This window comes from Bos mutus, chromosome 19 (genome assembly GCF_027580195.1).
Source record: "Bos mutus isolate GX-2022 chromosome 19, NWIPB_WYAK_1.1, whole genome shotgun sequence".
In the NCBI taxonomy this organism is placed as follows: Eukaryota; Metazoa; Chordata; class Mammalia; order Artiodactyla; family Bovidae; genus Bos; species Bos mutus.
The window spans coordinates 7235924-7259958 of NC_091635.1; the positions used below are offsets into that span (position 1 = coordinate 7235924).

The 24035-nt window shown below is 62.2% G+C and overlaps 3 protein-coding genes across 8 annotated transcripts in view; 2 read left to right on the forward strand and 1 right to left on the reverse strand.

The window, feature by feature from the left end:
* Positions 1-115: 115 nt before the first annotated feature.
* On the reverse strand, positions 116-14252 carry CASKIN2 (CASK interacting protein 2). Its single transcript, XM_070389070.1, is given in 21 exon segments — positions 116-1031; positions 1417-1639; positions 1732-2392; positions 2394-3181; positions 3320-3458; positions 3537-3638; positions 3717-3827; positions 4025-4116; positions 4230-4290; positions 4402-4523; positions 4652-4913; positions 5356-5450; positions 5672-5780; positions 6099-6207; positions 6394-6524; positions 6613-6708; positions 6811-6956; positions 7319-7416; positions 7962-8013; positions 12428-12978; positions 14103-14252. Coding segments are annotated over 20 exon segments (3582 nt in total). The 5' UTR covers positions 12522-12978; positions 14103-14252; the 3' UTR covers positions 116-940.
* A 614-nt stretch (positions 14253-14866) lies between these two features.
* TSEN54 (tRNA splicing endonuclease subunit 54) lies at positions 14867-21830 on the forward strand. Of its 5 annotated transcripts, none has more exons than XM_070389075.1 (11): positions 14867-15251; positions 15596-15760; positions 15872-15935; positions 16021-16104; positions 16457-16555; positions 17638-17690; positions 18601-18693; positions 18888-19531; positions 20338-20398; positions 20723-20839; positions 21321-21830. In XM_070389075.1, the coding sequence occupies exons 4-11, from the start codon at positions 16039-16041 to the stop codon at positions 21469-21471; spliced, it is 1284 nt and encodes a 427-aa protein (XP_070245176.1). In that variant the 5' UTR covers positions 14867-15251; positions 15596-15760; positions 15872-15935; positions 16021-16038; the 3' UTR covers positions 21472-21830. The 5 variants fall into 5 exon arrangements, with proteins under 5 accessions (XP_070245176.1, XP_070245172.1, XP_070245173.1 ...); XM_070389071.1 differs by lacking the exon at positions 14867-15251 and adding an exon at positions 15337-15436; XM_070389072.1 differs by lacking the exon at positions 14867-15251 and adding an exon at positions 15337-15436 and having other exon boundaries at positions 18888-19392; positions 20338-20410.
* Positions 21831-22846: 1016 nt separating this feature from the next.
* LLGL2 (LLGL scribble cell polarity complex component 2) overlaps positions 22847-24035 on the forward strand; it is a 36656-nt gene continuing 35467 nt past the window's right edge. For both annotated transcript variants that reach the window (XM_070389079.1, XM_070389076.1), the window contains exon 1: positions 22847-22988. The gene's annotated coding sequence lies outside the window, so the exon portion shown is untranslated. The remainder of the gene's footprint in view (positions 22989-24035) is intronic.

Below are 24035 nucleotides of genomic sequence, written 5' to 3' on the forward strand. Positions count from 1 at the left end.
GGGGCCCAGGCCTTCTCCCCACCCTGCACATTGGCGGGGGCGCTTGGGTCCGGCTCAGGCGCGACCCCTGGGCTCAGAGGTTCACGGCGCACATCCAAACACACAGAGCACAGTCTGGTGGAATGACACTTTCATTGGTGTTAGTTGGGGGAAGAGGTTAAATGCTTACAGAGCTGGGGCCTGGGCCAGGCAGGTCAGGCTTGCAGCCCCGTGGCGGGCAGTGGGTGCTCTCGCTGTGGTCCGAAGCCCCTCCCCCACTGTGTCCTCACAGGCAGTTATAGATAGAATAAATTCCATTTAAAATATACGCATTTCTCTCTGCTTAAAAAATAACATTTACAGTTGGAAACGTTCGGACTCTGGGGATCTGTTCGAGGGACCGGTTAATCCACCGGCCCCGCTGCAGACAGCTTTGCCTCTCTGAGGGCAGGCAGGGGCGGGCCCGAGGCTGGCTGGGTGCCGCTGACAGTGAGAGCAGACCCCTGGCCCTTGACACGTCCTGTGCGCACCTGTGGGGGCCGGGCCAGACGCACTGCCGCCTCCAGCCTCTCGGTGCCAGGACCGCACGGTGGACGGCCAGGGGACCTTGGCACAGGCACTTGAGACACTGGGAAGGTGGGGGGGTACAGAGAAGGCACCCCAGAAGCCCGGCCACCACTCTTCCAGGACAGGAAGCTCTTACCAGGGTCCCTGTCCGAGAAGCAGGGTCCTCCCCTCAGATGACATGCTGGGGGTGGGGTGGGGGTGCTTTGCTGAGACGTCAGGTTCTGAAAAGTCCCCTCCGCTCTGCACGGGGCTGCTGTGGGGACGGCCGCAGGCTGGGGGCGGCAGAAGGGACCCCGCTCGGGCGGTGGGGGCGTCTTTTGCGCTGAGGGGGAAAGGCAGTGGGCGCTGCGGGAGGTGGCGGTGGGCACCACCGAGGGCCGCTGGCAGGTCCAGATCAGTCCAGCATGGCATCCAGCTGGTCAGCCAGGGCGTCGAACATGGTGCTGATGTCGTCTAGGATGTGCTTGGTGGAGGCGCCGGGGGCGCTGCGGCAGGGAAGGGCCAGGTCAGACGAGCCAGCGGTCTGCACCCTGCTGGCCCTGGGCGTGGGGCCTGGTTGGGGCGAGCACCAGGTGTGCATCTCGTCCCGTTTCTCACAACTTCCCAAGGTCATGGGAGTCACGGACCCTTCCTCCCACAGAGGCGCTGGGGTTCACAGAAAGAAGTGACTGGTCCAAGCTCGCCTGCCTCTTAAGTGCCACTTGCCTGCAGGCCAGATCTGCGTGACCCCTCCCTGTGGGGACCCCCCCCCCCGCCTGAGGATCTGATTGCCATGACACCGATGTCCCCTCGCCATCATGCCCAGACCCTAGGGGAAGGACTCGGGGGTGGGGAAGCTGCCCTTGTTTCCCGTTCTCCCAGCACGCTCACCCCTCTCGCTCCTCAGCGCCAATGCTCTTCTCCGCGGCCCGCAGTGCAGCTGCCAGGGACGAGCTGGTCTGCTCCAGTCTCTGCTGGGCCCGGCCTGGGCCCGCGGCCCCTGTGCTCTCCGGCCTTGGAGGGGGCACCGGGCGGGGGCCGAGCCGGGGAGCCAGCTTAGGGCCGGAAAATGCCAGCTGGGTGCAGGCCACGGACACAGGCTTGGGGGCTGTTCCTGCAGAGACAAAGAGGTTGGCTTGTGACTCAGCTGAGCCGGACACAGGCCCTGCCCACGCCACCCTCTCCCTGCAGGCCCTGGCTTCATACCTGCTCCGGGCACCTTGATGAGGGTGGCGGGGGCAGCCGGGGGCTCCGTCTCCCCGGGCCGCCGATTGTTTTCCAGGGCGGGCCCGAGGGGCTGGGCCGGGGAGCTGGGAGACAGAGGGGCTGGAGCTCCGGGGGTGGGAAGGCTGCTTGGGTCAGGCTGGGGAGGGCTGGGAGAGGCCGCGGGGGGCTCGCTGGGGGTCTGTGAGGGCTGGGGGGCAGGGGCGTTGGGCGTGGTGCCCGCCACTCCGAAGGCCAGGAGTGCTGTCTGCAGTGGCTCCCTCTCCCGGCACTTGGGCCTCCGTTTAACAGTGTCTGACTCTGTGAGGTTGAAGTCGAGGCCGGCAGGCACCGGCGTCTCCCGGGGTGGGGGTCCCGCCGGCTTGGGCCGCTGTTTGATAGTCAGGTTCCCCTCCTCCGCAAAGGGGAGCCCTTCCCCTGAGCTGCCCCGAGACGGGGGTGTCCCCTCGGGCCCCGGGTCCTCCTCCTCTGTGTCCGATGCGGCACCGGCTGGGGTGGGCGGGCCGGAGGGCTCCGAGGGGCCTGTGGGTTCACTCAGTGTTCGCCTCCGGGGCCCCGCGGCCCCCTCCTTGGGCCCCGGGCTTCCATCTGGTGGTGGGGGCTCCGGGGTGGAGCCAGAGACAGAGCTGAGGCGCTTGGGGGGGCGGGGGCGGGGGGCCTTTGCGGCGAGCCCGGAGGGCAAAGGACTGGCTGCGGGGAGCCCCCCGCGTTGGGGTCGGGCTAGGGCTGGTCCGGGCGAGGGTGCTGCGTCCTGGTCGCCGAGTGAGGGTGGCGTAGTTGCCCAGGGCACTATCCACTGGCCCTTCGGCCTCCCCGTCGGCCTCCCCCTCAGCTGGGCCAGGGCGGCTGAGGCTGTGGGACCGGCGCTTGGGCCGCGGGGGGTCCGGAGGAGTGGCCGGGGGGCCGGCCAAGTAGGAGAAGGCCCGGGGAGCGCCCGGAGGCGGCCCAGGGGCTGGGCTGGAGGGTGAGGCCTGGGGGTACATGAAGACATAAGGCGGGGGCCCTTGGCTGGGAAGTGGGGAACAGAGTTTTGGGGGCCGCTCTGTGCCCTCTGGAAGATTCCTCTCCTGTGGGGTGTTGGGGTCCCCGCCACTGGGCTGGGGGGCAGGCTGTTCCTGTGAGTGGCCGGACCCCCGTGAGCGGGCCCCAATGCTCTCTTGGCTGGGGGAGCGGGCAGGGGGCAGGGGGAGTGGCTCGGGGCCACCCCCTGCCATGGCCGCCTGGAGCTCCGGGCTTAGCTCGCTGCCCTGGAAGGTGAGGAGGCGTGGGCTGGCCGCAGGGGGCCCGTCCCCATTCTCCAGCCCCTCGATGGCCATCAGTTCCGGGCCCCTGGCCAGCCGGCGGCCGCCTTCCCCCAAGGACTCCCCCTGCAGTAGGCCCCGCCGGAGCTCAGCCAGCCGCTTCACCCCCAGCATGAGCTTCTTCTGATGACCTGAGAGCAGGCGGATAGAGGCGGTAGGGTGAGCTGGGGCTGGAGACGGTGCCCTTCATCCCTCCTGGACCCCGAAACATCTTGGGGGCCCTCAGAGGCACGCGGAGGCCCAGCCAGAAGGCCCAGGGCGGTCCTCACCGAGCTTGTTGACGCCAATCTCCTGCAGCTCCTCCCAGGTGAGGTCAGCCACCAGCCCCATGGAGTCGTAGCCGCTGCTCACCAGCTGCTTGTGGTACTGAGGCAGCCCCAGGGCGCACAGCCACTCCAGCAGGTCCGCCTGCAAGAGCCGCACCATCAGCCCCCGAGCCAGGAGGGCTCAGCCGGCGGTGGGAGCTCGTGCCTGCCGCCCACTCACCGGGATGTAGTTGGGCAACCACTCGGCGATGCTCAGCTGGGCAATCTCCGAGGCGATCTTCTTCCTGTGCCCAGGCTTGGTCACCCCGATAGCCGTCAGGTCCTGCCACACAAAGTCATGCCGTCAGGCCCCCTCCCCTGGCCACGGGTTCCTGCCCTGCCCTCCCGCTGTGGCACCGACCTCAGGCGTCATGCGGCTGATAGTTGGCACGTCGTAGCCGGCCTGCAGAAAGTGGGCAGTGTAGCACTCCAGCTGGAACTCGCTCAGCCAATTATGAATGGCTTGAGCATCCTACAAGTTGGGGGGAGGGGGTGCTGTTAACGGTACTGAGCCTGCTGTGGGAGGGGGCTGAGTGCCAAGGCCACAGCCCCGCCATCAACCCCAGCCCCACCCCAGGGGCCTGGTCCGAACAGGAACTCAAGTCCATGCTGAGGCCCATCCCGCCCCCTCCTCTGGGCCCATAGCCACCTCCCCAGTGGAGGTCATACCTTCCCCTCCAGCAGCTGCTCAGGCCTCACGTCCTGGGTGAAGTGCTGCTCCCCCGAGCGATAGTTGGCCAGAGGGCGGTGGTTCGGGTTGTCTTTAAGGACAGAGAGAAATGCATTCAGGGTGACAGGATGCAGGGGTGCCAAGTCCTCGGCTGCCCCACCTGCATCTCTCCTGGCCCACCCAGGCCCCCGCCTCCCTTCCTACCTGCCAGGGACGCGGGCTGTAGTCCTGGAGGCACCTGGTCCTCTCCGGCAGAGGGCAGCGGCTGGAGACGGGAAGGCGATGTCTCTTGTTTGGGGAACTGGCAGTGGGAGCAGGGGAAGGGGAGGAGAAGGGGTCCAGCCCTCGTCCCAAGAGCCCCCCACCCCCCACCCACCTGGGCGTTCTCAATAAGGAGGCCGGTGCTGTGGCCGTTGGTGCCCTCGGAGCTCTGCCCGCTGCCAGCGCTGCGGATGCTGCCCACGCTGCCCTCGCTGCCCACGCTGTTCCTGTCACCTGCTGTGGGGGCAGGAGCCAAGCGGTCAGAACCCCGGTGGGCCCCGCCCACAGCTGGCTGGCAGCTGGCCAGAGCCAAACGCTCATGCCGGTGCCTAGCATCGCCCTACCCGCTCCCGGGGAGGACGTACCTGGGCTGTCTGGGCTGAGGCCCACCCGGGGCAGCTGGCCATAGGTGAGGGGGTGCAGGGGCTCCTCGGCAGGGGGCTGCGGCATCCTAGAGAAGCCTGGGCGCAGGGGGGTGGGCACAGAGGGGAGGCGGGGTGCCAAGACACCCACCCGCTTGCTGACCACCTCGACGATGCCCGGGGGAAAGTAGCCCACACGATCGGTGCCCCTCTGGCTCTCGTGGATGTGGCCCTTCCAGCGGCCGTCTGGGTGCTGCTCAAGCACCTGTGGCAGACAGGCAGGGGGGCATGGTCACTTCCTGCGCCAAGTGGCCAGCCTGCAGCCGTGGTCCAGCTCCTCCCCTCCCCCCAGGGAGCGCCCCCTGATGCTCAAGTGGGCCTACAGTCCTGCCCCTGCCAGCATCCAGCCCAACCCCTGGGTTGCCTCCAGAGCAAACAAAGAGTCTGGAGTCAGCCTGGGTTCAGACCCCAGCTCCACTGCAGGCTAGCTTGTGACTCTGGACAAATCACTTTAATTCTTTTAAGCCTCAATTCTGTCAGCCCTAAAAAAGGAAGTGGTTAGAATGCCTACCTTACTTAGAAGGGAAAAAGTTCAATGAGATCGTGCAAATAAAGACCTTAACACCAATCCTGATCCACAGCAGGTGCCCAAGTAAGTGACGGCAACCAATTGTATTCTCAGAGGAATGCCTACATCAGGTCCTCACCGTGATGACATCCCCTGCCCGGACGTTGAGGGCAGTGGGGTCGTGGAGGTTCCAGAAATCCTTGAGCGCCCGGACCTTCAGGATCCCTGAGGCCTCTGAGATAAGGAGGATGACGGGTGTCATCTGAGGGTTCGCAGGGCATCTTCCCACCCCTCCAGGCCCCTTCATGACCCTTCCCCAGGTCCCTGCCCCCTCATCCCCATAGCATCCCCCCGGCCAGCCCCAGGAATGTGACATGTGCTCCTCCTCCACTCCCAGGGACCCTCTGGAGTGGCTCTGAAGCCCTTGGGCTGGGTCTTCTCCCCACCACACGCACCCCGCAGGAGCTGCTTAATCTCCCGGCTGGCCTGGGAGGTGGTGAACTGGTTCACAATGTCCAGCGCCGTCTGGTTATACGTATTCCGAATGTTCACGTCCACCCCGCCCTAGGTGTACAGAGCAGGGCCAGCCTGTGCTGAGCACCGGGTTGGCTGCTTCTCCCAATTCCCACAGCTACCCAGGAAGTAGCTACTATTTTCATATTTTACACGAGGAAATGGAAGCTCAAATTTGTTCTGGGACGAGCTCAAGGTCACTCAGCCAGTGAAAGGCAGAACTGGGGCTCGAACCATGTCTGTCTGCTTTCCAGCTACTTGGGCCCCAACCCATGCAGGACAATCCTCTTGCTTCCCCAGCCAGTCTTGGATCCGGCACCCGGCGGGGATCCGTATACGCCTGCGGGGTGACCAGGGGTCCACACCCACCTCCAGGAGCAGCCGCACCACCTCGGTCTTGCCGTACAGCGCGGCCTCGTGGAGCGCCGTGCCTGTTTTGGTCTGGCGGTTGATTTCAATCCCGGCTCTCAGGAGCTGCCTGCAGACGGGAGGGCGAGTGACTGGCGTGGGGGGCAGCAGGTACGGAAGGAGAGGAAGCTGATCGCTGGGGGCTGGGAGAGCAATCCAGAGCCAGGGTGAAGGGGGCAGCAGGGCAGGGCACTGAGGGGACGTGATCAGTCCCATAGGAAGAGGAGGAGGAAGCCGGGGGGTCCCCGGTGGGTACCTGATGACCTCTCTGTGGCCATTCTTGGCAGCCAAGTGCAGGGGCGTGGTGTAGTTGGGGTCGCACGGGTCCTTGGCCTCCCCCTCCAGCAGCGCCACGCATAAGTGGCTGTTCAACAACAGCTGGGCCACCTGCGGCAACCGGCACTTGGGTAGGGCCTCCCCCCCAGAGACCCCACGCACGCCCAGAACCCAGTACCCCAAGGGCAGCAGGCCTCACCTTGAGCCGTCCAAACTCACAGGCCAGGTCCAAGGGTGTCTTCTTGGCCTTGTTGACCAGGCATGGGTTGGACTGATGCTGGAGGAGCATTTCTGACTGGGGTGGGGGGAGCCGGGTGAGGGGTCTGGTCTGGCCGGGCCCGCTGTGCCGGCCCCTGCCCCCAGCCCCAGCGCCCTGTAGGCTGGCAGGCTCACGTACCACTTCATAGTGTCCGTACTGGGCAGCCAGGTGCAGTGGGATCTGCCCGTCCAGCGAGGCAGTGTTCACGGCCGCAGAGGCGCGCAGCAGCAGCCTCACGGGCTCCAGGCGGCCCTGCCAGGCCGCATAGTGCAGTGGGCGCATGCCTGCAGGAGGGGACGGGTTTCTGAGGGAGGTCCTGGGACGGCCTGGGGTTGGGGGAAAGAACTGAGCCCTGGCTGGAGGGGAGAAGACCCAGAGGAAGCTAGATGTGGCCAGGGAGAGGCCCGGCTGAAGCCAGAAGCCCACCATGCCCACCACAGAGGATCTGGTGGCCTTGTAACCTCAACTTCCCCAGCTGGATAATGGGCTGTCAGTACCACCCATGACCCCAGTAGGCTGTGAAGACTGACGAGGTCCAGCGTCTGCAAGCTCCGAGAAGCCATGCCCACATGCCTTGGCACTGCCGTGATGTGGCAGGGGCACAGTGACCCCAGGGTCTGGGGTAGGGGGTACCCTGGGCTCTCACCGTTGCTGTCCTTGATATCCACGGTGGCCTGAGCCTCCAGCAGCAGGGCGATGAGCTCCAGGCTGCCCCCCAGGGCGGCATGGTGGAGAGCCGAAAAGCTGGCATGGTGGGACACAGGTCAGGGGTGTCAGGGAGCAGTCTCCACCCCCAAAATCCTGGTCTTCCAGGGCAGACTCATCCTGGGGGCTGGCGTGGCTGAGTTACTTGCCCACTGTGGCCGCCCCCCCGCACCCCCCGCCCCCGACACACACACACCCTGCCAGCCATGCCGTGGGAGCGCAGAGCTGCTGGGCTGCGGCATGAAAGGGCTTAGTGTCTGGGCTGAGAGGCCTGTTTGTCTGGCCTCCCCCTCAGCGGGCCCAGGGGAGGGGGCCGTGGGAGCAGGAGCCCCAGGGCTCCTACCCTCCAGGGAGAAAATGGGGCCCAGCAGGAATCAGACCCAAGGAGGCCCCTCAGAGAGGCCCCTTCCCTGCACTCAGGGGCAGCCCCACGGGCAGACACGCAGGCAGACGGGCCAGAGCACTCAGCGAACACGCTTCCAGGGCCGGGTTTGAGAGGGAAAGGGACTCCAGGCCCCTGATCCTTCCCCGCCCCTCCCCCACCACGCGGTTTTCAAGAGGGACTGGGGGGGGCTCTCACTCACCCATCAGCATCCTGGTAGTTGACATTGAGCCTCTTTGTGGAGCCGAGGAGCTCTGGGGGTTAGAGCAGAGGTGTCAGGGTACCCATACCCACCCCTGACCCAGGGTCCCTCTTGCCCACCGCTCGGCTTCCGCTGACCTCTTGGAGTGCAGAAAAGCACCTGTCCCATGGCCTGCCAAGCTGTCTGGTCCCTGTGGCCCTCCACCCCAGCCCATCAGCTGGAGGGCGCTGACTGCAAGGAGCTGCTGCAGCAGTGGCCTGGCTTCCCTGGGTCCCCAGCCCCACGTGTTTATAGTCGAAGGGGGCGGAGATGGGGGCCCCCCGGCCTGCTGTGCCCTCAAAGGACAGGCCCACGAGCGCATGGTTAGCATTCCTGCCTGAATGGGCCGAGGAGCCAGTCTCATTGTTCCACAGGGCCGAGGGGGCTGAGAGAGAAGAGAAAGGGGCCAGAAGCTTGAGGGTGAGAGGGCGGATGCCAGGGCTGGACCCAAGGGCCACGTGCCCGGCCCGGGGGGCATCCCTGAGTGGAGCTAGAGGGGAAGGTGGCATCATGCAGACCTACACCATGCCCCGGCTCTGCCAGGCACTCGCTGTGTGATCTGCGGAGAGTCACTTAACCTCTTCAGTTCAGGGTCCTCATCTGTAAAACGGGCTGATCACAGAAGCCACGTACGAGAGTTGTGAGTACAACGCCTGACCCTCGTGAAAGACGGGAGCTATCAGCATTTAGCGCTCCTTACACGTTAGCCCGTACTCCCGAGATGCGGTGTCTCCAGTGAAAGCTGGTACTGTTCCCCCCACCGGCCCCTGTCAGGGGAGGAACTGCAGACTCTGCACCCCATGAGCTCCTGGCAGACAGCTCCATGCCCCGGGGCAGGGGGTGGCAAGAGGAACAGGGGGCAGGGGTAGGATACCGGATCAGTCCCCTCTCAGGGACAGGGTTCATGCAGGTGTGCTCCACGTGTGAGCCAGGGCGCCGGAGGCGGGGGGCGGCGGTCCTCAGGGAGAGGAGAGTGCTGTCGCAGGCGGCCCCTGCCTCCCGCTGGAACCCACCCCTGCCGGGAAGGAGGAGGAGGAGGAGGCCCGGCTCAACCCAGCCGGGCACAGTGCCAAGCATGCTGGTCCAGGCCTGCCCCCCAGGCCCCGGTGGGCCCCTGAATACCCCAGCAAAAAAGGGCCTCATTCCAATAGGGAGGGACCAAGCCTGCAGCGAGGAGGCGCACAGGACAGGGAGAGGGGGGACAGCTACGTTTAGGGCCGAGCCGAATGGCGCTGCACCAGAAAGGTAAGAGCCGAGGCGTGACGCCGCCGCGAGGGGGTGGAGGCTGCTCCCAGCCATCCTGCAGACCCCTTGGAAAGTCCTCGTCACACAGAACCACTCAGTGCAGTGGACAGAACAGAGGCCCGAGGAGCAGGAAGCGCATGGTTCAGATTCTTCTTCCTCCGCCCGGCTGTGTGACCTTGGCCAGCCCTAGGACCTCTCTGGGCCTCGGTGAGGGCAAGGAGGTCAATACAGGGAAGTCCCTCCACCTGCTGCCCGCCTGGACGGTCCGGGGCGGCCAAGAGGCAGCCCCTCCGGGGAGTGGCAGGACAACATGACGGGGACAAGGGTAGGGCCAGCCTGGGTGGCTCTGTGTGTTTTTTTTTTCCAGAACAATGGCCGGAAAGGCGGTGGGGGAGAGGCTCTGAGTGACTGGGCTGGGGACCTTGGAGGGGAGGGCGGAGGGTCCTAGGTTCCTGGCAGCGGCTCCAGGCACTTCCCCTGCGCCACCACCTTCTTCCCAGGCCCGGGCTCTGGGGGTGGAAGGGTCGCGCTCCTGATTTAGGCTCGGGCGGAGGATGTGAGCTCAGCGGGCCACCCCCAGCCCGCTCCATTTCCTCTGGTCGGAGAAGGGGACAGCTCAGAGCAGGGAGGAGGAAGGAAGGGCGGAGGCCAGGCCCGGGCATCGGTCACCCTCTCCTCCCAGGCACCTGCACCCTGAGGACCCGGGCGGGCAGGGAGGGCCGGCCCCCCAGTGACCTGCTACCCAACGGAGGAGGCTCAGGGAGCACCCCTCTTTGGACAGCCAGGAAGCTCGAGCCAGCCCAGAGGGGAAAGAGGGAGCCCTTGACGCCTCCCTTCCGGCAGTTCCCTTCACCCTTCTGGGCTTCAGAATCACCTGAAGAACTTTCTGGTTCTCCAAAGTCAAGGGCTATCTGTGATGATTCAGTAATTCTGGGGGAGACCAGGGAGTCGGCACTTTCAGAACTACCCCTGGATGATTCTGATGGACAGCCGAGTGCAGTAGCATAGGGAGGGGGGCTCGGGCTTGTGGTATGATCTGCCACGCCACAGCTGTGTGAACTTGGGCAAATCACTAACCCTCTCTGAGTGTCAGTTTCCTTATGTGTAAAGTGGATGTAGAAGTACCTGTCTCACAGGGAATAGAGGCAACTACAATATGGCCCCATGGACAGTAGCCTCCCAGGCTCCTCTGTGGGATTCTCCAGGCAAGAATACAGGGATCTTCCGGACCCAGCGATCAAACCCAGGTCTCCAGCCTTACAGGCAGATACTTTACCAACTGAGCCATGAGGGAAGAGCCCTAGGGTCTGCAAAGGTCACTTTGGGATCTCCTTTTTGTCACCAGCTTTCCCTCTGAGAGGAGGAGACAGGGAGTCCCAGAGAGACAGGGAGTCCCCGGACCCTATGACTCTATGTCTGTGCAAATCCCTTGGGGGTGGGGGTGGGGGAATGGTCATCTTCCCCCACAGACATTCCCCCGAGCACCAGGGACCTTCCCAGAGCCTAGGACCCCAGCTGCAAAGTTCCCGCCCCCAGCCTCCAGCCACTTGCCTCCCTGAGGGCCTCACTTGGAGGCCCCAGGGCTATGAGGCCAAGGCCCCACTGGGCAGATCGCCAAAAACAACACCGAGGTGCAGGGAGGAGGGGAGTGGCTCCCACTCTTGGGTCTCTAGGGCCCTTCTTGGCACCTTCCCCTTATTGGGCTCACCCTGCACCCACTTCCCCAGGGCACAGAGAGCACCCTTTCCATCTCCCGACAACCTGGGTGTCCTGCCCTGGTGTGGAAGCGGGGGCACTCACACATGTGCACAACTCCCAGGCCCTTAAAATCCTTCCTTTGGGCACCCATACTCCCAGGTGTGGGTGGGGATAATCAGACATCTTCGGGTAGCCCGGGGGACTCCTTCCTGTGCAAGGCCCAAGCTGTGTCTTGGGGCTAGAGCCCCAGCACTTGAGAAGGATCCTCCCTCCCCTCCTGTCCCTGTTGGTCGAGGAACTCAGGGGACAAGTCCAGTGTCCTCCTGGGACAGTCCAGGGAGCTTGCCCTGAAGCCCAGAGGTCTACTTTTCTTGGGGGGGGGGGCGGGTCTCATTGCAGGGGTACTCAGGAGCTGGAAGTCAGGTGTGGCCACCTGTACACGGAGCCCTCACAGCCCTATCGACTAGAGACACCAGGCTGCAGAGAGACCTCTCTCTCAGGAAATTAACTTTGAACACACAACCTCCAGTAGGCTTCAGTAACTGGTTAGATAATGTGAACTTTGTTTTAAGCAGAAAGTGAAAGTTGCTCAGTCGTATCCAACTCTTTGCGACCCTATGGACTATACGGTCCACGGAATTCTCCAGGCCAGAATACTGGAGTGGGAAGCCTTCCCCTTCTCCAGGGGATCTTCCCAACCCAGGGATCTGAACCCAGGTCTCCCGCATCGCAGGCGGATTCTTTACCAGCTGAGCCACCAGGGAAGCCCAAGAATACTGGAATGGGTAGCTTATCCCTTCTCCAGCAGATCTTCCCGACCCAAGAATCGAACCGGGGTCTCCTGCATCGCAGGCAGATTCTTTACCAGCTGAGCTACCAGGAAAACCCCTCTTTTAAGCAGAATTCTCTTTTTAAAAAGCTATCTTACACTCAGAGGAGCCCACAATAAATGTGTCCCACTGCTGTGACTAAATAATAATAAAAAAGCTATCTCACAAATGTTGTCATCAAATTGATAAAAACACAGAGATGCTCTGGTTGGACTGAGGGGCCAGGGGTGGAGCGCTACCTATTCAGTCTTTCCCAACCCACTGCCAGAAACCCCATGGCTCCAAAGAACACACTGGAAAAACCACCTGCTGAAGGCAAATCCACAAGGGCAGGAATTTGGGCTGGTTTTGTTCACTGCTAGAGCTCAGAGCATAGAACAGAGCCTGGCACACAGTAGGCACTCCCCCAAAATTAGAATGAATGTACTTCAACCCTTTTACTTTACAGGTGAGGAAACTGAGGCCCAGAGAGGTTAAGAGATTTGCCTAAGGATACACAGCAAGGGGGACCCAACTTCCTCTCTGACGTTCCCACATTGAGGCACTCCCACCCCAAGTACCCAGATCAGAGTGACCACTCCCCCCAGGCCTCTCTCTATAGCCTGGCACTCAGAGGAGGGTCCCAGGTAGACAGTCACCCCACCAAGTACTCACTTGTCTTTGTGGCCTTGACCTTAGCCACCAGTTTCTGCACGCCAGTCACATCTCCATTCTTGACGGCGAGGATCAGGTCCTGTTCTCGACCCATCCTTCCTGGTCCCTGGGCTAGACTCAGGGCTCAGGGGTCCAGGGCAGAGGCAGGGAAACTGGTCTAAGCTGAGGTGTCAGGGTGCCATCCCTTGGCCCTTTGGAGGGCCAGGCGTCCGGTGGTGGGCAGTGTGTCTGGTGTCCCAGGCAGTGGGCTTCTTGGTAGGCGTTGACGGGTACTCCTTCAAGGTGCTTCGTGAGCTGCCGCCACAAGCAGGAAAGCTGATCTCTGAGGGGGTGGAGGCTGTGTGGAAATCTGGACGGATATCAGCTTGCAGCTTCCGACAGCCCAGGAATGGGCCGGGACTGGGGGCGCCAATCTTCCCGACGTGGCTCAGGAGCACCGGTGCTCACCCAGAGAGAAGCCAGCATTCCCTCGTGCCTTGGGCAGCAGGGGCGGCCAGGTCTCGGGGGTCTGGAGAAGGTGTGATCCACTGAGGGTCTGCTGAAGGCTGGGTCTGTAAGGGTTCCAGAAGCAGGGCTCAGAAAAAGAACAGGACAGGGCTTCCAGGGAGCCCCCAAGTTACCCTGGCTGCCCTTCTGAGTCAAGGGAGGGGCTGAGCCACTCTAAGCGGGAGGGAGCCGCCATGCATGAGAGGAGTATTGGGAGGCCGGGAGGGGGTGTTCTGGGAGGGGGAGGCTGAGTCACCGAGGCCCCAGGGCACCTGGCAGCACCTCAACCCGGGGCAGGAGGGGCCCTGGCAGCACGACGCACGGGGGCAGGTCGGGCCAGCAGCCTGTTCTCCACAGCCTGAGGCTCTGACACCCACAGACAAGTGGTGGGCCAGAAGGTGGGGCCTGGGAGGGTCAGGCACAGACGGACTGGTAGGGGTCACCCCTCCCCATCTAGGCTCTGCCCTGATCACCGGAAGCCCTAGCCCCAGGGCTCTTTATGAATTCAGAAGGTGGAGTGGGGAGGTATGGCCCCCCATCTCTGGCGGAGGGTCTGCCTGCAGGACAGTGAGGCTTTACAGCACCTGTTGCTGACCTATCCTCACCCCTAGTGCGGGATGAAGAAACAGCCGGGCAGAGAACAGAGATGAGAGCTGGGGTACCGCTGCTAAATGGGGCTGTCCGCCTCCCAAGCCTGAATCTGAGTCCCACAGTCCCGACTTCACTTTAGAAAAGCTTACGTCAGTTTCTCAGTGGCCGAGAATTTGTTGCCCGAGTCCCGTGGCATGAGACCCGCGGCAGGCCTGGGGCCCTAGCTGGGGTCCTCTTACTCCCCATAAGTCCCAAGCCCAAACCAGATGGCACTCCAGCTCAAAGCCCGCGGCCCGACATTGGGGGAGGGCGCCCCTGGCAGTGCATGGGGTCGGGCTGGCTCCCCCGCCCCCCGGAATGCCAGTCCAGCGCCGCGCAACCCCCCAACCCAGCCCAGCCCAGGCCGACCGGGGAACAAAGCGGCAAGAAGGACCGGGAGGGCCAAGCGCCCGGAGGGATTGATGCGGGGAGACGGTGTACTGGCGCGAGGAGGACAGAAAGACCCGACGGATGAAGGCGCCCGCGGATCCCGCAAGAAAAGTTACTTTGTGCCGGCCCTCAAGAGTGCTGACCCCCAGATCAGGCCCCGCAGTCTCACCTTTCCCAGCCGCCCCGCCGGGGGTCCGGCCGGTCCTGCTCGGTCCCTGGCCCCCTGGACGGCGGCTCCCACTGCCCCCCCCACCCCTTTCTCCTCCTTTTCCAAGGCCGGCTCGGCGCCTCCCGCAGGAAATCCCGCCCCTCCCCCCTCCCTCCCACCGGATCGGGAGCGGAGGGACCGTCCCGGCCGCGCAGCCGGGCTGTCAATCAAAGGCTGCGGCCCCGCCCCGATCCGCGCGGGGCCCCGCCCCGGTCCGCGCGAGGCCCCGCCCCATCTCCCCGGGCTCGAGCGTCCGCGCATGCGTCCAGGTGAAGCGGTGGGGGCGGGGAGGGGGCGGGGACTAGAGAGCGAGCCTCGGTCCAGACTGGAGTCCGGGCGCGACCCGGGGCTCTGGAGTTCAGAAGGACGGGAGAGACACCGTGTGTGTGACGGGGTGCGAGAGAGGACGCGATGTGATGGGCCGGGAATCGAGACCCAGGAATCCCACTTGGGGAGCCCCCCCTTTCTTCTTTCTCGCCCCTCGTCCTTCCCGGGACTCCCGCGGCGACCTCCGCCCGCGACCCGAAGTCACAGGCCGACGGCCCCTGGTCGGAGCGATGGTGCCACCTAGCGGGCCGTGTGGGGACGGCCCGAGGCGGCGGCGGCGAGGACCCCAGGCTCCGGGAGGCGCTAACGACCGGCTGGGGTGGCGCTTCAGCACCGTCGTGGGTCGGACAGCGCCTCCCGCCGCCCCCCCAAGTCCTGGAAGCCCCGCAGGCAGGGACTCAACAGAAGGATCTGAAGGAACTGCGGGCCCCCATAGTCTGCACCTGGCGGCCCGTGGTGGCCCTCAGTGTGCGAAGCCGAATTGGGGAACCCAGCATTCTCCTTTCTCTAACCCCGCCTTCCTCCCGGTCCAGCCTGGGTGGTGCGGACTAGGCAGTCCGGGGTTGCGGAGGGGAGGGTCACGCTTATAACTCTTCATACGACGCTTTCAAACGCCAGCCTTCTCGAGAACTACTAGAGAGGAGCCCCAGAGGCGGGCGGGGGATAGGAGAGGGGGAGCTCCTACAAATCCAGAAACTAGCAAGCTCTCCGCCCCCTAGTAATCGCGGCGCATATTTGTCGGCGGGCGCTAGGACCCAGGACACCCAGGAAGGTGGGAAGCAGGTGGGTGGACAGGAGCCCCGGGGAGCGGCGGTGGAACCCGCGCGCGCTAGGGCCGCGCGGACTCCCGGCGGTGGGCGGGGCGGGAGGGGTGGGGCAGGGCGGTGCGCGCGCAGCGTCCTGCCCCACCCGATGGATCCCGAGCCTGAGTCGGCCTCAGTGGAGGTTCCGGCCGGGCGCGTGCTCAGGTGCGGCTTGGCCGGGCCTCGGGGTTGGGGTGGGGGGCGGGAGCCGTGGCCGCGGGGTGGGCGCGGGAGCGGGCCCGGAACACCCGGGCCGGGGATCCCCAGCCTGGGCTGAGCGGCCCCGACTGCGCGGCGCTAACGCCGCGGCCTTTTCTCCCCCAGTGCCCCGGAGCTCTTCGCCGCACGTTCCCGGTCCCAGAAGCTGCCCCAGCGCTCGCATGGCCCCAAGGACTTCCTCCCCGACGGCTCGGAGGCCCAGGCCGAACGGCTGCGCTTGTGCCGCCAGGAGCTCTGGCAGCTGCTGGCCGAGGAGCGCGTGGAGCGCCTGTGAGAGGGGCGGGCCAGGGCGGGGGCGGAGCCGGGGCGGACTGGGCGGCTGGACCCCGTAAGTCTGATCCGGTGGGCTTGAGACGGACCCCTCTCCCCGCTCCTCGCCAGGGGCAGTTTGGTGGCCGCCGAGTGGAGACCAGAAGAAGGCTTCGTGGAGTTGAAGTCTCCTGCGGTGAGCGGCGGGGCTCAGAGACCGGGGACCCGCCTACTCTGCCTTCCCGGGCTCCTTTGTGACATCTGCTCTGGGTCCCCCGCAGGGTAAATTCTGGCAGACCATGGGCTTCTCAGAGCAGGGCCGGCAGCGGCTTCATCCAGAAGAGGCCTTGTATCTGCTGGAGTGTGTGAGTGGGGCCCCTGGGAGAGTGGAGAGGGGATTGTGACCAAAGAACCGGAAGGGCGTTTCTTCTGGGGGAAAAAGTATCTACAACCGAGTATTCGGATGGGGGTGGGTTGGGGGGGAGTCTTGTAATCTGCTTTCTAGAGCAGGAGACAAGAATGTCACTCAGGGAGCAGGCTTTCCAGTCTGTTAGTAACGATGCTGCCTCCCTCTCCCCCCTCCCCTTCCTGGCCGGCCTGATTCTTGCCTTGATGGGTGGGGGGTGTAGCACGCAGATAGCAGAGTGGGGAAGTTGCTCCCTTGGCCGTGCCACCATAGGGAGGGTTCACAAGCCGAGCTATGGGCTGCACTTTCAGGGCTCCATCCAGCTCTTCCACCAAGACCTTCCGCTGTCTATCCAAGAGGCCTACCAGCTGCTGCTGACTGAGGACACGGTGACTTTCCTGCAGTACCAGGTATCAGCCACCTTTTATAAGTACCTACAAGAGCTTCCCTGGTGGCTCAGTGGTAAAGAACCCACCTGCCAATGCAAGAGACTCTGGTTCGACCCGGTAGGTCACCTGGAGAAGGAAACTGCAACCCACTCCAGTATTCTTGCCTGGGAAATCCCATGGACAGAAGGAGCCTGGCGGGCTGCAGTCCACGGGGTCACAAAAGAGACACAACTTAGTGACTACACAACAAGCCACGTGCTGAGGCTCCAAGACTGACAAGGGCTTACGTCCTAGTGGGGGCGCTTGGGTAATGTATAGGTAAGAAAGCAAATGGATGTTTGACTTCAGAGTTGAGTGCCAAGAAAAACAGAGAGGAGGAGGGGCACAAGGCTAGAGACATAAATGTGGAGATCTTGATGGCATGGATATTTCAGACTCCACTGGGCTGTAGGGAGGTGTGGCCAGAGTAGAAGTCTGTGTCTGAAATCTGGGGCACTCTAACATGAGGAGGTCAGGGGGAAGATAACGGATGTGAGGGGTGTCCAGCAACGGAGAAAACCAGGAGAGGGGGCATCAGAGAGACCACAAGAAGGTCTTTTCAGGAAGAAGGGCTTGGCTACGTTGAATGCTACTGAGAGATCAAGCAAGCTGGGGCATACCTGCGTACATCGCTCATATATGGATGCAGGGCCACATGGAGGAACATGTGGTTCATCCAAAAACCCACCCATCTTTGGAAGTGTTGTGGGGCGGCAGGATGTCCACCCCCTCTGTTGTCTTGTCTGTATTGTAGTCAGGAGCTTCACTTGTGACAACTTTGGTATCAAAATATTCTGGCTTAAGTTTTTTCCCTGGTCCATCAGCTATCAGCTTTTGGGGATTTGCATTTAAATCAAGAAACTGCTGTCATTCGTGCCCAGAGTAAGGCCAGTGAGAGACAGCAACTCAGAGACTTGAGACCTCAGTGTGGGGAGGGTGTTTATGAGAGAGTATGGTCCTGCCGGTAGCAGGGTTTGGAATCTGGGGGTGTGGTGAATGGCTTCTGTCTGGAGAACAGTTTTTTTACATAAGTGGACGTCTGACTTCGGGTTTCTTTTTTTGAGGTCTTCAGCCACCTGAAAAGACTCGGCTATGTGGTTCGACGATTCCAACCAAGGTAAATCCCTGTCTTCGTTCCCTCGAATTTATCCTAGTCCCCAGTGACTAAGCCCAACACTGACTACTAACTGGGTGCTGGCCCTCTGCTGGCTGCTGAGGAAGAGCAGAGAACAAAAGCACTACCCCACAGAACCTGTGTTGAGGGGAGCTTACACAAAACACCATCACTTTGCAAAATCAGTGATCTTGGAAACCTCGTATAAGCCCAACAGGGAAAACATGGTCACACAGATTAGAGTTTATCCCTTAGATCAGCACTATCTGATAGGACTTTCTGTAGTGACAAAAATATTCTGTCTGTGTTGTCCAGTATATGTGGCTTGTGTGGAATTTTTTATTTTAATAGGTTTAAATTTAACTTAAATAGCCCCTTGTATCTAGGGCTACTATAATGGACAGTACAGCCTCACAGCCATAAGAAAACCTCCTGGCAGGGAAGAATGCTGTAATAAAGGGCCATACTATATTGTTGAATATAAAAAGTGTCATTTTTGACAGAGATATGGAGAAAGACAGTCAATATGTGTGTTTGTAGGAAACAAAATGTTACCTTGGTATCCATGGGTTTTATTTTCATTTTTCTTTATTTTCCAAGTTTTCCAGTTCTCCTGACTTTTCTCACCAGTGTTAATTATTTATTGCTGGCTCTGCAGGAGCCCTGGTGTCAGGGAACCTCTGTTCAAAGGTACCACTGATGAGACCCAGAGGCCTGGACAAAGATGCGCAGGGAGGCCCCTGTGTCTTCCCCCATTACTCTGTGTGGGGTCTGCCTGGGGCTCCAGCCCTTGGTTATGGTTCTAGCCCTGGCCCGCTGACTTACTCTGGGCCAGTTCCTCACACATTCCAAGGGGAGCACCAGACTGAGGAGGTGGATCAGTTGCCTGCCCCCCACCCATTCTCACCCACAGCTCTGTCCTGTCCCCTTACGAGCGGCAGCTGAACTTGGACGGTGGTGCCCAGTGCCTGGAGGGCAAGAGGAAGAGGAGGAGCTCCAGCTCTCAGTAATGCTCCCCGCGTGGCCACCCCACAGGGAGAATTCTGTGGAAGTGCTGGTGTTCGGGACCTTGGAGAATGCCTGGGCTTAAAAGTTGGGTTGGGATGGCTCCCGCAGGGGCTCAGGGAGGCAGTAGGGCTTATGGAGGTCATGTGCACCTCAGCAGTCAGGAGCAGATGGGCTGCGTTTCCTCTCCCTCAGGTCCTTTAATAAGAAGCCCAAGGCCCTGCAGAACCCCCTGCAGGGGATGGATGGGACATCCGAGAGCCCAGCAACCTGCAGCCCACCTCCCCAGAACCAGAACAGCTGCCGCCCAGAGGAGAAACCCCAGGAGTCAAGCCCCATAAAGAGCCCCGTGGGCCCCCTTCAGCTGCTGGGGTCCCTGAAACCCTGCCCTGGTCTGGGCAGGGAGGGGGCGCAATGCAGCCCAGAGAATGGCAAAATAGAAGACGGGGTCACGGGGGCTCCTAAGCCCCGCTGGAACTTTGAGCAGATCTCCTTCCCTAACATGGCTGCAGACAGCCGCCATACCCTCCTGCTCGCCCCCGCTCCTGAGCTGCTCCCGGCCAACGTGGCTGGACGGGAGACGGACGCCGAGTCCTGGTGCCAGAGGCTCAACCAGCGGAAGGAGAAGCTCTCTCGGCGGGAACGGGAGCGGCAGGCAGAGGCCCAGCACTTCCGCGAGGATGTGAACGCCGACCCCCAGGTACAGCGCTGCTCCAGCTGGCGGGAGTACAAGCAGCTGCTGCAGAGGCGGCACCTGCAGAAGACCCAGAGCCGCCCCCCACACCTGTGGGACCAGCCTGTCACCCCCTTGCTGAGTCCCGATCGCGCCGACTCCCCAGGTACCACATCACCCTGCCATAGGCCACGGGCAGCTGAGGGATTACATGCCTTTAAAAGCGGCGTGCATTGACTGCAGCTGATGGAGGCTTAAGGAAGATGGGGGAGGAGAGAGCGGTAGGTGGAGTGGAACCCACAGGATTGTCCACTGCAGGAAGCAGCGAAGAGGCTCCTGGGAAGGTTTAGAAACAGCCTGGTCGGTGCCTGAGGAGAGGCGAGGAGGAATGTAAACTACAACCGCATCCTTAAAATCATAAACAAGATGCATGTGGATGGCTGTGGTCCTGTGCTCTCCCACCTCTGTTAGAGGGGAACAAGGGGGCGATATGTTGGCCGAATGAAAGGAAGATCTCCTATATACCCTACATGTTAAGAGTAGAGAATAAGACAAGAACAGTGCTAATATATTCAGGACTACAATCCTTATGGGAATGTGGTGTGTTGTAAGGAACTAGAGTGAGATTGCCAGAGCAGTTAAATTTGAATTTCAGATAAATAACTTTTTTTTTTTAAAGTATAAGTATGTTTCAGATATTGCATGAGACGTGTGTGTTGGTCGCCTGGTTGTATCCAACTCTTTGTGACCCCATGACTGGAGCTCGCCAGACTCCTCTGTCCATGGAATTCTCCAGGCAAGAATACTGGAGTGGGTTGCTATTTCCTTCTCCATGCATGAGACATACCTATACTTTAAAAAAAAAAATCTGCTAAATCTGGCAACCCCAAACAAGATGGCAGATTCAGAGATGTCAGGGAGTCTGGATGGTCGACTCTCCTCACGAGCGCCTTGTTTTCACCGTCCTTGTAGCCTCAGTCCTTCAGCAGATCTCTGTGCTGCAGACAACACACCTTGCTGAAGGAGGTGCCCGGTGAGTCTCCAGGTAGTGCCCACCTCTATAGTACTTGGGGCGCCAGCAGGAGTTGGCAGCTGGGATTTGACTCCTGAGGTTGGGCATGAGCTGGGGGATCATTTCAGGGGCCCCTACCCTGGTAATAATACTCCTGTATATCCGCAGGAGTAAGAGCCAAGTAGATTGATGATTTATCCCACCGGTTCTGAGATAGGGTCACTGCTCCTCCTTAGTCTCCCTGGAGGAGGCTGCTCCCTGAAACGGGGAGGAAAAAGGTGGTATGGAAAGAAAAGGTGGGAGAGGAGTGCCCCTGTCTCCTAAGGTTTCTCACTCTGTCCTCAGGCTGTTGGAGAAGCCCGGGGGCTTGGAGATCAGTTTTGATGTCTACCAGGCTGACGCCGTGGCCACCTTCCGAAAGAATAACCCTGGCAAGCCCTATGTCCGGCTGTGCATTAGCGGGTACGAGACCAGTGAGCGTGGCTGCGAGTCCTCTTGTAAACCACGTGGATGCCCCCTCCATGCCCCCCGCTAATCTGTCAGTCCCTGAGAAGAACCAGTGGTCCAGAGAGGTCACACAGCCAGTTAGTGCTACGGGAACCCAAGCGTCCTCATCCTCAGTTCTCCTGTCCTTTTCGAGTAGCTTCTCTCCTGGGCCATTTCAGTTCCAGGCTCAGCCAGCAGAAGGATGTGAATGAGGGGTTTCCGGGCTAAAAGAGAGGCAAGACCCTCACTATTCCCAGTCTCCTTACCCTACCAGGGCCCTGGGTGTTACTTGGAAAATCAGAGCCATGTGGTTTGCAGACAGGAGAGCCCAGGGCCAGACTTCTCGTCCCCCCAACTCCTGTCATACATCGGCCTTCCCTGGGAGCTTAGGAGGGTTGGCTTCCCAAACTTATGGGTGGGCTCTGGCCAGGTCTCAGTCTAACCTTGATTCTTGCAGATCTGATGAGCTGGTCCCAGACCTCTGCACCCTCAAGCGGTTGTCCTACCAGAGTGGGGATGTCCCTCTGATTTTTGCCCTGGTGGATCATGGAGACATCTCCTTCTACAGCTTCAGGGACTTCACGCTGCCCAGGGATCTGGAACACTGACCACCCAGCTGGGGTCTGCCCTGGGGGACCTGGACTGTCCACTCTCAGGGACCATCGCAGTTGCCTCCTACACCCAGACTCTGATCTGTAGCTTCAGAGGCTAGTCTGGGCCTTGGCCTTGGGTGTCTGATGCCCACAGGAGAGCAAAGCCTTGCCCCGCTACCTGGCCGCTGCAGCGCTTCTAAGTCCCAGGTCTGAGACTGCTGCCTTGCAGTAATCCCCTTGGAATTCAGGACTAGATTCCAAGAGGCCAGCGAGGTGGGGCAGAAGAGAAGACTCTGTGCCTTTAAATGAGAGTGTGCCTGCTTCATGCGATAAAGCCAAAGCCATTAAAATATATATATATATATATCCTTTTACTGCTGTAGCTGGATTTACTGGAAGAGTCCTCCCTACCCCACCATCCTTCGGAATTGGGCCCCAGGCGCTCCCCACCCACAGCGCTGCTTTCTCCGGTGCAAGAGCTAGGAGCAGCCTGTGGGAGGGCAGAAATGCGACCCCAAGCCTTTCTCCGGGAAGTCACTGACCTCTAGTTAGTTTAGCTTTCTGAAAGGTAGTCCGAAGTGGGAGGTTGGCACTACACCACGCAGACGGCTCCGGGTAGAGGGGCGGCGGAGAGGCGCCACGTCAGCGTGGCTCGAACGCTAGTCGTTTCAAACTGTGCGGTGGAGCGTGCCATCCACGGCCCAGGCCTCTGGCCTGGCCTCCACCCCCCGTTCTTCTCCCCTCTCGTCGTTCCAATTGCCCTCCCTCGTTGTGCTAAAAACCCCGGTTGCTGCTGCTGCCGCTGTCGACGACTCGGAGGAGGGCTCAGGCTTGGGGCCCGCCCGGAGAGGAGGTGCTTCGGCGACGCCCGATCCCAAAGCACCTAGCTCTCGGTCCCGAAACTTGGCCCTGTGTCCACCGGCCCCCCTCCCTGATAGGGTTGGGCGCATGCAGGAAGAGCAGGCAGGGCTTTGCTCCTCCCTCCGGGGCAGCCCGGGGCCGGGTCGTGGGAGGGACCGCTCCCCTCTGCAGCCGGTCCTGGGAGGTAGCCCGGGGCAGGCGCGCGTTCCGGGAACTATTTCCTCCTCCGGGAGGCGGCGGGACACTGGGCGCGGCGCGGAGGTCCTGCGGTCCAAGGTGCGCGCAGGTGAGGCTGGGGGCGGGCCGACAGCGCCTCGTGCATATTCACGCGGGCTGGGGCCCCGCCCCCGGGCGGGACGGAGCCGCGGATTGGCCCGAGCGCGGCCCCGCCCCCCCGAGGGCGCCGGCGCGGGGACCCCGCCTCGACGGCCGTGGACTCCCGGAGGCGGGGCCAGGCCCGGGGGGCGGGGCCGCTGGGGCCCGGCGCTCAGGGCCGGCTCGCCCTTTATGTAAATAGTGGCGGCCCCGCCCCCTGCTCGCCGCTCCGGAGGTGAGCAGGAAGGAGACTGCCGCCTAGCAGCCTGCGGGCCCGCGGCGGAGCGTGCGGAGCCGGTGGCTGGGGCTGAAGGAGGACTCGGAGGCCTCGGGCGGGGGCCGGCCTGGGGTTCCAGGTGAGTGCGGGCCGGGGCCCACCTGGCCGAGGCTTCCCCTCGGGGCGCCCGCCGGCCGGAGCGGGAAGGCCGGGGAGGGCCGGGACCCCTGGCTTCCCCGGGCGGGGAGGGCTGCGCGCGGGTCCGCTCGCCTCGCCCCGGATCCCGTCGCTCCGCTCGTCTGGGAGACAGACACCTGTAGAAAGTGCGGCTGGGAACTTTTCCGTGCCCGATCCGCCGGCGATCACAGACAGAACTTGGGTTTCGGGCTTGCACAATCGTGTTGGCTTGGTAGAGCCGAGGAACAGGTGCTCGGCCCGGCAGAGTGCGAGGGTCACCGCGGGCGGAGACGGAGCCCCGGGACCCCGGGCCCCACGTGTAAGGCGCCTGGCCGGAGAGGCCGGCGACGCGCACCCCCAGCGGCCCTCTCTCCGCCCGCGGGGGCCGGAGCGCGTTACGTCGGCGGCTTAGCCCCTGCCCCTGCCATCTGGGCCCTCTGCCTGCCGGCCCTTTGTGCCTCCTAATCCCCGGACGCAGGAAGCCCGCGGGAGGGACTTGGGTCTTGGGGCCTTTCTCCGCCCCAGGCAGCTTTGTATCCCTTTGGGGGACGTGATGGAGACCCAGCCTCTTTTCCACAGCCACGGTGGTGGGATTGCGCAGCGGGACGCTGGGACTTGGCGAGAAGTGAGAAATTCTGTTGTGTCAAAGAAAGTGCAGTTTGCTCTTGGTTTTCTCGGGGCTGGACGGTTCCCAGGCACCCTGAGCTTGGGCTGCGAGGAGAACTGACGGTTACCAGGAGAGCTGTGGTAGTGGCCCCCTGAGGCTCTCACCTGAGACAGGTGAGCTTTGGGTGAGGTGGGCGGGGCGTAGACTCAGCGCCCTTCCCTTGGGGATCCTTGTGCCAGATGCAGGGCATCTTAACCTAGGCTCTAGGCACCCTTCCCGGAGTTTACAACTCAGGGTCTTTTCAATCTGGGGAGGGGATTCTGAGCAGAGAGGGGAAGAAGAAGGGGTTGTGTGTCATGGAGACAGGAAACCCCAGGTGGGAGACTCAGAGCAGCAGTACTG